The sequence below is a fragment of the Esox lucius genome, chromosome 19, assembly GCF_011004845.1.
Source record: "Esox lucius isolate fEsoLuc1 chromosome 19, fEsoLuc1.pri, whole genome shotgun sequence".
NCBI lineage: Eukaryota > Metazoa > Chordata > Actinopteri > Esociformes > Esocidae > Esox > Esox lucius.
Window position 1 is genome coordinate 8,734,609 of NC_047587.1, and position 14,522 is coordinate 8,749,130.

Genomic DNA, 14,522 nt, shown 5'->3' on the forward strand with positions numbered 1-14,522 from the left:
GGGCGGTCTGCAAAACATTAGATCATTTGAATTACGTACAATATTCATTTTCGCCGCGCCTTCACTTTTCATTTAGTGGCTAGTATTTTCAACAAACCCTAACCTGTCATTTTACTGTCAATTAATACATAATCCATTATTCCAAGAAATGCCAGTCCATGAACATGAGACCGCATGAAAGCAAATGAAAAAATATAAACATGTGAGGTCTATTGTGGTATATATTTAGCAAAATAAAAATGTATTTGAATACTTTTCTTTGTTGCACTTCATGTTTTATGTATCTATATGTTGTTACGAAACGTTTTTTGTGCAATTTAGGGTGAAAACGTTGGACGCGCATGCACGTTCACGTAATACTTCAGGAAAATAGAAAGGGGGGGGGGGGGGTAGTCGGTCCAGTGGTAGGAAGTAAACAAGTACGCTGGGCTCTATACGTTCTGCTATGGAGAGGCATTTGGCTCTTCTTTTTTCTGAAGTTTAATAGATCCAACTTCCCTCCTAGTCCACAACCTATTCCAACGACAATCTGCTGCATCTCAGCTTGGGGAATCCGATGAAAGACCTGGAGAAGATAATACTTCAGCATGTTTGTGTCCGATTAATAGCGTATCTTGTTCTAGCAAAAACATACAGGGATTAAAATAATAAAATATGTTATATTATCATGATAAAATGTTAGAATGTTATCAAAGCATTCTTACCATGTAGTCCTAATTGCGTAATAAGTCGTATAGAACGTGAAGGGTTGTGGTACAGTATGGCCCGAGTATTCAGGCCCAAATTTCCCAAATTTTGTTACCTTATGGCCTTATTTTAAAATTTATTTAATTGATGAATCTGCACACAGTACCCCCCAATGACAAAGGAAAAACAAGTTTTTAGAATGTTTTACAAATGCTTAAGAAACAGAAATATCAAATTTACATAAGTATTCACACACCTTTACTCGGTACTTTGTTTAAGCACCTTTGGCACCAATTACCTCCTCTAGTGATCTTGGGTTTGATATTGCATGCTTGGTACAAACCAATGGAACCGATGGTACAAGCTCTGTCAGGTCAGACGGGGAACATCACTGCACAGACCTTTTCAAGGGTCTCCAGAGATGTTACATCATGTAAATACAATTGGGCTGTCATGTGCCTTTTACTGAAGACAGCCTTATATCTTGCCACTCTATGCAAACCAACATTATAAAGACCTAATTGGTGGAGATCTGCCGAGATGGTTGTCCTTGTGGAACTTTCTCCCGTCAGAGTGACCATTGGGTTCTTGGTCACCTAGGGTTGGGTTATCCCCGACCCAAAGCCCTTCTCCCGCCCATTGTTCAGTTTCGCCTGGTGGCAAGTTATAGGAACAGTGTTAGTGGTTCCAATCTTCTTCCAGTTAAAAATTATGAAGGCCACTGTGTTCTTGTGGACCCTCAGTGCTGCAGATAGTTTTTTTTCTGTGTGTTCAACCAATCCTGTCTCTGAGCTCTATTGACAATTCCTTCAACCTCATGGCTTGTTTTTTTGTTCTCACATGCATTGTCAACTGTGGGACCTTATATACACAGGTCTTTCCAAATAGTTTCCAACCAATTTAATTTACCACCTGTAGGACTCCAAAGTGGTAGAATTTGTAAGGATGGTCAATGGAAACAGAATGCATCTGAGCTAAATTTTGAATGTCGTAGCAAAGGGTGTGAATGCTTATTAAAATGTGTTTATATAAATAGTTTGTGTTTTAAATTCATAAAGAAATCTAAAAACGTACTTAGACATAATGGGGTATTGTGTGTGGATTGATTACGGAATTTCCCCCCCAAATGCATTGTAAATTGCGTAATCTCTAGGCCATAGAAGTTCATTCTAATCAATTCCAATATGAAAATATACTTAAAGTCATCATCTGCAACTGAATTTTTTTAAGTAAACCATTCCAGGTGTCATTTTTGTGCGCTGTGTCACTAACTGGAACGAGGATCGTTGCTTCACCATTATGACTATGAGAAACTTTGGTCTGGGAAAGCAGTCCATGGAAGAGAGGATTCTGGGAAAGATATCACACATCATTGAACCTTTGTAGAAAAGCGTTGGTATGAAGCACACAGAATGATTGTGTTCTTTCTTTACCCAAAATGATGTTCTTTCTCAAAGAGAACTATCATATCTCTTACAAAAACCTCATTTTTTTCAGGACTAATAGATGTTTATCATACCAAGACATTGTTCTTCTGTGCATGACAATAGATGGTCAAGGCCAAAACAGTTGAACGTTTTGAAATGTTCAGTTATGAAACGTGGACCAGGATAAGCCTGTAATACGTAGCCTGTTCAGAATGGCAGTTATTTTGGGTCAAGATGAAAATAATATATTGTAAAAGAGTCATACATGCTGGTTGGTTATCAAGTAACCTGTTAGCGTGAGATTTCTTCATACCTACTCGGCAGGCATGCAGACTGAAAGTGATGGTTATAACATCAATAGAGAATAACAGGGTTGAAACATGTTTATGCTGTCACAACATAAATTCCGCTAACATTTTTATTGTTCACAAATATTTGTCATACTGAGAAGCGTACGCCTATATGTACATTCCAGAAATCAAATACATTTTATTTGTCGCATGCTTCTTTACTAACTAAATGTTGACTAACAGTAAAATGCATCCTTACGAGCTGGTTCAAAAAAACATTTCATTTAATAATCTAAAGGCCAATGTGTTTGTAAACAAAAATAATGTGTGAATTTTGGCACACCTATGCGGGAGTGCCCTGTGCCTAGATAATGAGCAATGTGCGGTAAAGTTGAGCAGAACAACCAGCCCCCCCATTCTGGGCGTATTCATTTTGCTGTGGATTGCGTATGCATGTACACAAAGGTCAATATACCTTTGGAGAAAACTAGAGCAGAGTGCAGTCGTCACAGTTGTTAGAACTAAACAAGTATGCTGGGCTCTTTCATTCTGCTGTGGATTGGCGTTTGCCTGCTGTTCGTCATATTTAAGAATAAAAGACCTGAGAATTTTCCACCTGGTCCAAAACCCATTCCAATATTTGGGAATCCGCTTCAACTGAATTTGGGGAATCCTATGAAAGATTTGGAGAAGGTACATGTTTCAATGCCTGAAATGCCATAACAATCACAATGTTACAGATTGTTATAATATTTTTTTTACATTACTTGTTTGCAAACATTGTCATTACTTAATCGAAGAGTCTTTATCCAGTTTGACCTCGTTACTGCCTATGTTCTATGCAAGGTGTCCTTATGTCCTCTTTCCCAACTAGTTGTCTAAGTGCTATGGGAAGGTCTTCAGTCTTTACATTGGTGGAAGACCTGCTGTGATTGTCAATGGGTTTGAAGCTATGAAGGAGGCCCTGGTGACCAAGGCTGTTGACTTTGCTGGAAGACCCCAGGACCTTATGGTCAACCATGCCTTGCAAGGAAAAAGTAAGTGTCAAAAACCATACGTGGTTAAAATCAGTAAAAACAGGAAGGAATTATTAGAAATGATTTCAGCTTGATTCACTGTAAAGTCCTCCTGAAACCCATATGATTTTAATGTAATTCTTCTCTGACCCCGTCCCAAGGTTTCATTCTTTCAGACTATGGCTCAGAGTGGAGGGAGCAGCGTCGCTTTGCTCTAATGACCCTGAGAAACTTTGGTCTGGGAAAGCAGTGCATGGAGGAAAGGATTCTAGAGGAGATTTCACATGTCACTGCATCCTTGGAGAAAAGTGCTGGTAGAAAAGCAGAACATTTTAAACTGACATTAATCTGCCATTGTGTAAGGAAATGTACAACAATGTTCATTTAACATATGCAATAATAAATAAATAATACTACTTAATATTGTCATTTTGCACAGGGAAAACCATGGACCCTCAGACAATGTTCCATAAGTCTGCATTCAATATAGTTTTCCTTGTACTTTTCGGGTCCCGCTATGACTACGAGGACAAGATACTGGAGTACATAATTCATCTATTTACTGAGAATGCAAAGATTGCCAATGGACCCTGGGCTATGGTATGATACCAGTCACATAAAATAGCTATTATTACATTTTCAGATATACATTTCCAAGCATTTCATGCTTTATTGGATAAAGACAGAGACAGTGGGTAAAGATAGAGGAAGTTTTTTCCTGAAGGAATCTGAACCCATGCTGTAGTGGAACTTTGGTAAGGGTGGTAGAGGTCGTTGGTCCAAACCCAGGCCTTCCAATTTGATAGGTTTCACTTCACGGTACCGTTGACTCCCTATAATTCAACAAAATGATAAAATCAGATACTTATGAGGAGTTTGGAGACATATATATAAAATTGAATTCTTGCTTTGGTTTCATTAACATGGCTAGTGTCTCCAAACGTTTACCAATGAGCATGTTTTGGGACGAATTAGGTCCAAAATTATAATTAGTTGAAGGTGACAATTGTACAACAAAAAATATGGATTCCTGTCTTACATTGACCATACCCTTCTTACAAGCTAAGGAACAGCACAGAATGATACAGTGGGGCAAAAAAGTATTTAGTCAGCCACCAATTGTGCAAGTTCTCCCACTTAAAAAGATGAGAGAGGCCTGTAATTTTCATCATAGGTACACTTCAACTATGAGAGACAAAATGAGAAAAAAAATCCTGAAAATCACATTGTAGGTTTTTTAATTAAATGTATTGGTAAATTATGGTGGAAAATAAGTATTTGGTCAATAACAAAAGTTAATCTCAATACTTTGTTATATACCCTTTGTTGGCCATGACAGAGGTCAAACGATTTCTGTAAGTCTTCACAAGGATTTGATTAGGTGTCCTTTGACAGCTCTTTGGTCTTGGCCATTGTGGTGTTTGGAGTGTGACTGTTTGAGGTTGTGGACGGGTGTCTTTTATACTGATAACAAGTTCAAACAGGTTCCATTAATACAGGTGACAAGTGGAGGACAGAGGAGCCTCTTAAAGAAGAAGTCTGTGAGAGCCAGAAAGCTTGCTTTTTTTGTAGGTGACCAAATACTTATTTTACTGAGGAATTTACCAACAAATTCATTAAAAATCCTACAATGTGATTTTCTGGAATTTCTTTTCTCATTTTGTCTTTCATAGTTGAAGTGTACCTATGATGAAAATTACAGGCCTCTCTCATCTTTTTAAGTGGGAAAACTTGCACAATTGGTGGCTGACTAAATACTTTTTTGCCCCACTGTATGTAATTTGGGTGACATCTGTTTGATTTGAAAGTAACATGCTTTGCGGAATATCCTTAGAAAAATGTGAAATAAGTGTTTTTACTTTCTCCACAGCTTTACGACATGCTCCCCATAATGAAACACCTTCCCTTGCCATTCCAGAAGGCCTTTGAAAATTCTGAGTCTTTTAAAAAGATTCTGATTAATTTGGTTAATGAGCACAAAAATACCCGGGACCCTGGGAAACCAAGAGACTTTACTGACAGCTACCTGGATGAAATAGACAAAGTACGTGCCTGTGTTTTTTTATTTATTGTATTGGAAGTCTACCATTTGCATCAACAGTTTCCTTTCTAAACCACTCGTCCTAATTCAGCGAGGTTATTTCTCTCGAATTGAAAGACAGAAAATTAATCTCCACTGATATCGAATATTTCTAGGAGTTGCTGTTGCACCCTTTTCACAACATTGGTGGCATTGATAGTCCTTGGTTGTGTGAACACTGACAAACTTTTTACTGCTGAGTCGCTACTTTTTCCCTGTTCATTTGGACTGGGGTGTGTTCCCCCCTCTGCTTCCTAAAGTCAACAAACATCTTCTTTGTTTTGCTGACGTTGAGGAAGAGGTTGTTTGTCTTGGCACCTCAGTGCCAGTTTGATTTGTCTCACCTGGCTATCTTGACATTAATATGCTAACTGTAATAAATTCTGCATGAGTGTCTGCTAAATGACTACAATGTAAATGTTTAATGTCTTCAACAGAGAGGTAATGATGGATCTTCTTTCAATGAGGACCAGCTCATCTTTTACATCATGGACCTACAGTTCGCCGGAACAGACACCACCTCCAACACTCTGCTCACTGCTTTCCTCTACCTCATGACCAACCCAAAGATTCAGGGTCTGTTTTTCCCTTCAGGACTTTTAGTTTATTAAAGGGGTTATTGAGCCTCTCAAATTTGCCAGCATCTGTTACTTTTGGTCTTCACAGAGAGGTGTCAGCAGGAGATTGACATGGTACTGGATGGAAAAGAACACGCCTCTTTTGAGGACAGACACAGGATGCCCTACACTCAAGCAGTGATCCATGAGGTTCAGCGCATAGCCAGTATTGTCCCACTCAGTGTGTTTCATAGAACCACCAGAGACACTGAGCTGATGGGCTACAGTATCCCAAAGGTGAGAAGCAGAAATTCATCTAAAATGTGTTAAAGCATGATCTAACCTACACGTTGATACACCCCTTTGATAAACGTCTCATAATTTCTCTCTTATTTTAGGGCACTCTCATCATTCCAAACCTCACCTCTGTGTTGCATGAGGAGGGTCAGTGGAAGTTTCCTCATGACTTCAACCCCTTGAACTTCCTAAACCAACAGGGAGAGTTTGAGAAGCCTGAGGCCTTCATGCCATTCTCTGCAGGTGAGGGACAGAGCAAGACGAAATGCTTCCCACATGTGATTAACGTCATAGGAAGTTACATAATAATACCGTTCTTGTTACTCTTACAGGGCCCAGAATGTGTCTTGGAGAAGGACTTGCTCGCATGGAGCTCTTCCTGGTCATTGTTACTCTCTTGCGACGCTTCAGATTTGTCTGGCCCGAGGGTGCAGGGGAACCTGACTATACCCCTGTGTTTGGCATAACCATGTCCCCCAAACCCTTCAAAATGGGGGTTACACTGAGGTCTAACTAGTTAGAGGGAAGAATAAACATTCTAGATTAAGCATTGATGAAATGTAAGCTGTCATTTCATCTTTGAATGTGTTCAATAGCTCAGTTTAAAATGCTTCACACTTATACAAGTATGTAAATATGTGGAACATTACTTGTTTCAAGCATGACGTAGGCATTTATTACTTGTTTTACTACTGGTTTTAGTACTGATATTTGACTAGTTAAATTAAAAGTATGTTATGTGAAATAGTGTACTGCACATTTCAGTGCATTCGTTTTTAAAAAGACAAGTTGTTGTAGCTGACATAAATACATTTAGCCAGAATTCAGCTAATTCTGTTTAATTGTATAAAAAATGTAATAGTATAATAAACGTAATGAGATCGTATACTGTATTTATAATTCATGTCATCAAGACCTTTACAACTTTCTTTCCAGAATGTAAAGAAAAACTTGATAACCCAGCGTGTCTAGGCTGAACGTAGGAGGCTCTCTGTTCTGTGACACACTGCTATGCAAAGAGTGTTTGCTTGCTCAGTTGTCGTTATTCCACAGACAGAATAGGCTATAAAAATAATTATTCCATAGATGTTATAAGTTTGCTGATAGGGCTATCTACAGTTGTGTATACAATTGTTCTGTTATTACAATTTTACACACTAGAGGGAGTTACTTAACCAACTTATCCTTTAATGAAGCCTAATAGATTTGTTTCAGAACTCTTAATACTGATGTAAATTAGGCCAGAAAAAGTTTTTATGGACAGGTTTATTTACCATGGACCAGGTTTTTTTAATACCTACATGGCAGTCAAACTCACTGAAGATCCTGGCTATAACATTAGCAGATAGAGAATAACAGAGATGATACGGTTGCATTTCTCAATGCCTCTGAAAAGTTGCCCATTATGAAGTGAAATCAAGTAAAACAAAATGACTGCTGAGTGAAAATCCAAAGGACCAAGTTCACTATGAAAGTGCCCACTGGGTGTGCATCATCAAGCATACAGAGACAGAACATGAAGAACAGTCCCTGGGGTTTATGTATACTCTGTCCAGTCAGTTTTCCCACATCATCACATTTCTGATCAGTACTGGAACAATTCGAATGATCCGTACAGACCAGAGCCTTCCATGTTACAGGGCCGGGGCCATGCTCCCTATACCTAGTACACATTACCATTTACATTTCATGTGTATCGCGCACACAGCCCATTCACGGTGACGTCTGAGGACTCTCCTAACTTGAGAAGTTCAGAAAGTCGTTCTGTCGGCAACAAATTGAGTACGCATTGGCCAGTGTCTGTCAAAACGTTGTACAGCGGCGTGCAAACTTTTGTACACCCTGGTGTGAGCGTCCTGTCCGTTTACAGGGCAGAGTGCAGTGAGGTGGGAAAACTGTAGATGGTTTCCATTCGTGCCTGTTACTCTCTGAGTCCAGGGCAGTCTGTTGTAGGTCCGGTTGCTCGTAGATTGACTTTATAATAAGCTGGGCCAGGGCCTGATATCCAGTTGTTGGACATTGTTGTCAGCAAAGCAGGGTTCAGAGCTTTTACATTGGTAAACAAAAATAGAAACTTGTGGGGGAAAAAGGGTTTTAAAAAGGTTTTGTGTTCAGTGAACTCCCTCTCCACTATTAACCCTTATCTCGCCTTCTCCCAGTCTAGCGTCTGCTTATCTGCTACCATGACATCAATTCTACCTAAGAAGTAGACGGTACAAAAATACTTTCAGGGGCTATCATAAACCAAAACACAAAATGGCCTGCTAGTCAGGGAATCCATTCCAAGCTGGGTCATTTAAGAACAAATGGGGGAAAAAACATTCTAAATAAAACTAATAATTACTGCTAAATGAAACCCCTACCATGCTATATACTTTTCCCTATCCCCCGATTCAATTACTGGATAGATTCCTTACAAATGCTTTCGTTTATCATAGACCTGTAACTCCTACTCCACCTCATTTACCTGCCCCAGAAAACATCCAGCCTAACCAGGTAACACTCCCAATCTCTTTCTCTGTCTGCAGCCTCATGACCTTGCTGTTACAGAGCGATTGCTTGCGCTAGTCTTGATTAATGGCCCATCTACTGCTACTAAAAGTCATCCCCGGGTTACAAAATGCCACAGAATTACATAAGAAATGAAATGAGTCTGTACTTGATGTTCTCATTCTTTATCTCTTCTTGTTTATTTTGGAATTGGATCACCAGTATTAAAGCCAGCTCCCGCAGCACAGAGCGAGGCTCACGCACCCATCCACTCCGTTTATAAAGTGCAGCAGAGGGGAACAGATCAGCAGATCATCATGCTGGGCTTAATTGTTCTGCTGTGGACTGGCATCTGCATGTTCTTCCTTCTTAACATAAAAAGACCCCAAAACTTTCCTCCTGGTCCACAACCCGTGCCAATATTTGGGAATTTGCTTCATCTGAGTTTGGAAAATCCTTTGAAAGACCTGGAGAAGGTACATGTTTTTATGCCTAAAGTACCATAACATTTAATTTTTCACAATGTTACATCACTGTTGTTGCTCCATCAGTCTAGTTATCCAGTTTGACCTCGAATCACACAGCGTTAATGCCTGTGTTCTATGCAAGGTGTCCTTATGTCCTCTTTCCCAACTAGTTGTCTAAGTGCTATGGGAAGGTCTTCAGTCTTTACATTGGTGGAAGACCTGCTGTGATTGTCAATGGGTTTGAAGCTATGAAGGAGGCCCTGGTGACCAAGGCTGTTGACTTTGCTGGAAGACCCCAGGACCTTATGGTCAACCATGCCTTGCAAGGAAAAAGTAAGTGTCAAAAACCATACGTGGTTAAAATCAGTAAAAACAGGAAGGAATTATTAGAAATGATTTCAGCTTGATTCACTGTAAAGTCCTCCTGAAACCCATATGATTTTAATGTAATTCTTCTCTGACCCCGTCCCAAGGTTTCATTCTTTCAGACTATGGCTCAGAGTGGAGGGAGCAGCGTCGCTTTGCTCTAATGACCCTGAGAAACTTTGGTCTGGGAAAGCAGTGCATGGAGGAAAGGATTCTAGAGGAGATTTCACATGTCACTGTATCCTTGGAGAAAAGTGCTGGTAGAAAAGCAGAACATTTTAAACTGACATTAATCTGCCATTGTGTAAGGAAATGTACAACAATGGTCATTTAACATATGCAATAATGAATAAATAATACTACTTAATATTGTCATTTTGCACAGGGAAAACCATGGACCCTCAGACTATGTTTCATAAGTCTGCATTCAATATACTTTTTCTTGTACTCACTGGGTCCCGCTACGACTACGAGGACAAAATACTGGAATACTTCATCAGTCTCTTTAATGAGAATGCAAAGATTGCCAATGGACCCTGGGCTATGGTATGTTGCAAATTAAATCAAATCAATTACAAAGGGTTACAGCCAAAACATGACAAGCACGGTCAATAAAAATGCTAGGGTCCAAACATAGTAGGTATGGTACAAAAACACTGTGCTACTGACAAAACATGACAAGCACGGTCAATAACAACATTTATGGTCCAAACATAGCAGGTGTGGTCAGTAACACCAGGTTATGGTTAAAACATAATGGTGAACCAATAAGAATTCCAATAACATCTCTTCGCAACACCATATTTAGCTTCGCCATTTTTGGTAAGCGCGGGAAAAACTTTTGCCTGTACAAACTTTTTTTGTACATAGCTATACACATGCAAACAGTTTAAAGGCCTTTTCTTTTAATGATACACAATTTTTTCGGTAATTTTGCAACAAATGTGTCTTATTCCCGAACACCCTGTAGACAGACATGCAACAGCAACCTTCACATGCAATATGAAGTCAATCAGACCTACAGCTGATTTCAAGAAGATTTTTAAAGGTTTTAAAAATCCAAGACTGAAGATTTTATGAGTTCTTGAGGCAGTTTTGTTCCCCATGAGAAAAGACAAAATGCACTTCTGAGTTGTTCAGTGCAGCACCACCTATAGTTGAATCATGTTCATTCTTTGTGACATGGTTACTCAGTCGCCTGTACATAAAGCATGCAAATTTACACAACTTTGTACTATGTTGTTTTTAAGTTATTTAGCACATTTGGAGAAAAACATAATAATAATAGTAATACCAACGACAACAGCAGGGTTCCTCTTTCTGAGTGCCTCTAATGACCATTTTTACACAGTGCCAGGTAAACAAATCAAAACCTGATTTCCTGTTTTAACTCGTACATAATCTTCTACAAGGATATGGAACCGCTTATATTATTATTTGTCTTTTGGGTGAACTTCCCTTATTAATTTGAAAGTAGTTATGAGTCGTGGAATATCATTGGAAATATGTAGAATTAAATAGAAATATGTATTTTTCCTGTCTTCACAGCTGTATGACACGCTGCCTATACTGAAAACCCTTCCTTTGCCATTCCAGAAGGCCTTTAAAAATATAGAATCTGGTAAACAGATCGCCGTTGATTTGGTTGATGAGGTTAAGAAGAGCCGGCATCCCTGGAAACCACGAAACTTCATTGACAGCTACCTGGATGAAATAGAGAAAGTGTGTGTTGTTTTTCTTTTTTTCTCCTGGGAGTGTAAATGTTTAAAGGCTTTTAACTTTTTGTGTTTTTAAACATTCACCCACATACAAATAGAGTATACACACTCAAAACTGGGGTCCATAATTTGAGCAAGAACAAAGCAGTCACCCTATATGTGTTTTGATTAAAAGGAATGAGTCTGTTTACAAAAGATATCAGTACAATGAACTTCTTTTTGGAGTTACGATTGGGTCCCATGGAAGTTATATTTTTTTATTATTTTATAACTGAAAAAATCTAAGTAAAAACTAAGGATCCCAGCTTTAAAAAGAAAGAAATATGTTTTGCATAAAGATAAACTTGCCAACTTCCTGGTGTAGGCCATTCAAGGAGTTGCACACAGAACATCTATCACCCAGTGTTTGTAATTCAGTTCAACTTTTTATTTTGCTGATGTGCACAGGATAAGACAACCCACACATCTACATTTTGACTTGAAGTTTCCTGGACAGAAAATGAAATGTACTTTTTCTGGCTTTCATCGGGCATTGTTTCTCACTGACATCCGGACTTGTGTGAGCATGGCCACACTGAAGCAGAGGGACGCTGGGCACTGATGAAGAGGGCCATGCTCTAATAGTTTGCTTGCCTCCCCCTTGGTGCCACTGTTGTAGGTACAATTGATGACGGAGTTAGTGTCTTGCGAAGCCACACAGTAGTGGGTGGACCAGGAGTAAAGCAGAGGGCTGAGGACTGCCCCCTTGGAGGGCCACAGGGTCAAGAGTCCGAGCTGAGGTGTTGTCTCACGTTATCTCAGCTCCTGCAATCTGCCTTTGATGTTGGCTTGACAACCCTGTTGAAGCACCTCACGATAGCAGGTGTGTAACACCGTGGTATTCATTGGATCATGTTTCATTGTTTTCTTTGTGGGTGGTAGCCTTGAAGCAGGTGGTCGCCCCAGCCTCGGACAGGTGGAACCGCCAGCTGGTCCTAGTGTGGATTTTTCTGTCTAATTAACTCTGTGCAGTCAGACAAGGTTGTAGCGACCCCTTGTGGTGGGTTGGGCGCCTGCAAGATCAGTTGTGTTCATTGGCTTGAGTAGCGCTCTTCCGACAACCCAGCTCATCCAACCCCATTCTCTTTTTCCTTCTCCAGACTCTCTGGTTACCCCAGATTACTTACTTCTCATGCAGACTCATCCCCGACCACAATCTGCGTCCTCTCTAAATACTAGGTGGCCGGAGTCACTCCTTACCTATCCCTCTCTTATCTTTTCAAAAAACCTGAGGGCGCTGCCTCCAACCAGTGTTTAAAACCTCTATATGAGGAAGCCGCGATTCCTCCGCAGCGTCGCCAACACAGTTCACCGCTCCACAATATCACCCGCCCAGAGTGGGAAGAACTGTTATGTGACATTGGTAGAATTCGACCAGTCCTCACACGGGAAGTGGTGCAGATCCTAACATGTTATATCTCGCCTGGACCGCTGCAGCTCCCTACCTCAAGGTTATGTTCAAGCCCTACAATACATCCCAAAATGAGCACTCTGCTGTGTTTCCTCCAGTCTCTTGACCACCCTGCTATGCAAGGTCATCTCCTGCTCATCTCAGTGAAATCTTTTTCGTGGCACCCCAGTGGTGGAACCATTATACCCCTGATGCTAGGACAGTATAGTCCCTGCCCATCGTTTGATCGCCTTCCTCTTCAAATAGTACCCTTCACAAACTTGTTTTTCTGTAACAGGATTAACTTTGCCAATTAACACTTTTTACTAGACAGTTGTACGACTTTGTCATGTGCTTGTCTCACATGGATTTCTTAAGATGAAGGCACTAACTATAAGTGGCTCTGGAGTGTTTGCTAAATGACCAAAATGTTAAAGTCTTCAACAGAGAGGTAATGTTGGATCTACTTTCAATGAGGACCAGCTCATCTTTTACATCATGGACCTACAGTTCGCCGGAACAGACACCACCTCCAACACTCTGCTCACTGCTTTCCTCTACCTCATGACCAACCCAAAGATTCAGGGTCTGTTTGCTTTATTTCCCTCAGGTCATTCAGCTTAAAAAAGGTTCATTGAGCACTTTGAATTTGCCAACACCCCTTCCCCCTGGTCTTCACAGAGAGGTGTCAGCAGGAGATTGACATGGTACTGGATGGAAAAGAACACACCTCTTTTGAGGACAGACACAGGATGCCCTACACTCAAGCAGTGATCCATGAGGTTCAGCGCATAGCCAGTATTGTCCCACTCAGTGTGTTTCATAGAACCACCAGAGACACTGAGCTGATGGGCTACAGTATCCCAAAGGTGAGAAGCAGAAATTCATCTAAAATGTGTTAAAGCATGATCTAACCTACACGTTGATACACCCCTTTGATAAATGTCTCATTCTTATTTTAGGGCACTCTCATTATTCCAAACCTCACCTCTGTGTTGCATGAGGAGGGTCAGTGGAAGTTTCCTCATGAGTTCAACCCCTTGAACTTTCTAAACCAACAGGGAGAGTTTGAGAAGCCTGAGGCCTTCATGCCATTCTCTGCAGGTGAGGGACAGAGCAAGACGAAATGCTTCCCACATGTGATTAACGTCATAGGAAGTTACATAATAATACCGTTCTTGTTATTCTTACAGGGCCCAGAATGTGTCTTGGAGAAGGACTTGCTCGCATGGAGCTCTTCCTGGTCATTGTTACTCTCTTGCGACGCTTCAGATTTGTCTGGCCCGAGGGTGCAGGGGAACCTGACTACACCCCTATGTTTGGCATAACCATGTCCCCCAAACCCTTCAAAATGGGTGTTAGACTGAGGTTAAACTAGTTAGGTGGATATTCTAGAGACAGTTGAAAGGTTAATCCTGTATAATCTTTCTGGACTGAATTGTATAATATTTGCGAGTTTGGTATTGATAGATATATTCATAATTGTAATTAGTAAGGTAACATATACTTATTTGAGTATATTTCATGTTTGTAATGTCTATATGCACACATATATTTATATATGTGTATAAATGTGTAAGAAAATGACTAAAGCAGAAGCAATTGCCACTGTTGATGAAGTGAAAATATGTGTAAAACACATTTTTGTAATAATTGATAGAAAATAAAGACAAATACATAGAAAATAAATTTAAAATA

General features: G+C 40.0%; 2 protein-coding genes across 4 annotated transcripts; both read left to right on the forward strand.

The window, feature by feature from the left end:
- The first annotated feature begins 2,900 nt into the window (after positions 1–2,900).
- LOC105018216 (cytochrome P450 2F2) lies at positions 2,901–7,175 on the forward strand. Its single transcript, XM_010883463.2, has 9 exons — positions 2,901–3,097; positions 3,279–3,441; positions 3,582–3,734; positions 3,860–4,020; positions 5,291–5,464; positions 5,938–6,076; positions 6,167–6,354; positions 6,456–6,597; positions 6,687–7,175. The coding sequence occupies exons 1-9, from the start codon at positions 2,936–2,938 to the stop codon at positions 6,869–6,871; spliced, it is 1,467 nt and encodes a 488-aa protein (XP_010881765.1). The 5' UTR covers positions 2,901–2,935; the 3' UTR covers positions 6,872–7,175.
- Positions 7,176–8,442: 1,267 nt separating this feature from the next.
- Positions 8,443–14,457, forward strand: LOC105018217 (cytochrome P450 2F2-like). 3 transcript variants are annotated; one of them, XM_010883465.4, is made up of 10 exons: positions 8,443–8,850; positions 9,067–9,320; positions 9,482–9,644; positions 9,785–9,937; positions 10,063–10,223; positions 11,274–11,399; positions 13,272–13,410; positions 13,506–13,693; positions 13,787–13,928; positions 14,018–14,457. In XM_010883465.4, exons 2-10 carry the CDS (start codon positions 9,162–9,164, stop codon positions 14,200–14,202), a joined length of 1,416 nt encoding a protein of 471 aa, XP_010881767.2. In that variant the 5' UTR covers positions 8,443–8,850; positions 9,067–9,161; the 3' UTR covers positions 14,203–14,457. The 3 variants fall into 3 exon arrangements, with proteins under 3 accessions (XP_010881767.2, XP_010881768.2, XP_010881766.2); XM_010883466.4 differs by having other exon boundaries at positions 8,445–8,850; positions 11,226–11,399; positions 13,886–13,928; XM_010883464.4 differs by having other exon boundaries at positions 8,446–8,850; positions 11,226–11,399.
- Positions 14,458–14,522: the final 65 nt, after the last annotated feature.

Coding starts and splice junctions, on each gene's coding strand:
- LOC105018216 (XM_010883463.2), top strand. CDS start 2,936: ATGCTGGGCTCTTTCATTCTGCTGTGGATTGGCGTTTGCCTGCTGTTC. Junction 6,355..6,455: donor TGGGCTACAGTATCCCAAAG/GTGAGAAGCAGA, acceptor CTCTTATTTTAG/GGCACTCTCATCATTCCAAA. Junction 6,598..6,686: donor CTTCATGCCATTCTCTGCAG/GTGAGGGACAGA, acceptor TTACTCTTACAG/GGCCCAGAATGTGTCTTGGA.
- LOC105018217 (XM_010883464.4), top strand. CDS start 9,162: ATGCTGGGCTTAATTGTTCTGCTGTGGACTGGCATCTGCATGTTCTTC. Junction 9,321..9,481: donor CTTTGAAAGACCTGGAGAAG/GTACATGTTTTT, acceptor TTTCCCAACTAG/TTGTCTAAGTGCTATGGGAA. Junction 13,411..13,505: donor GACCAACCCAAAGATTCAGG/GTCTGTTTGCTT, acceptor TGGTCTTCACAG/AGAGGTGTCAGCAGGAGATT.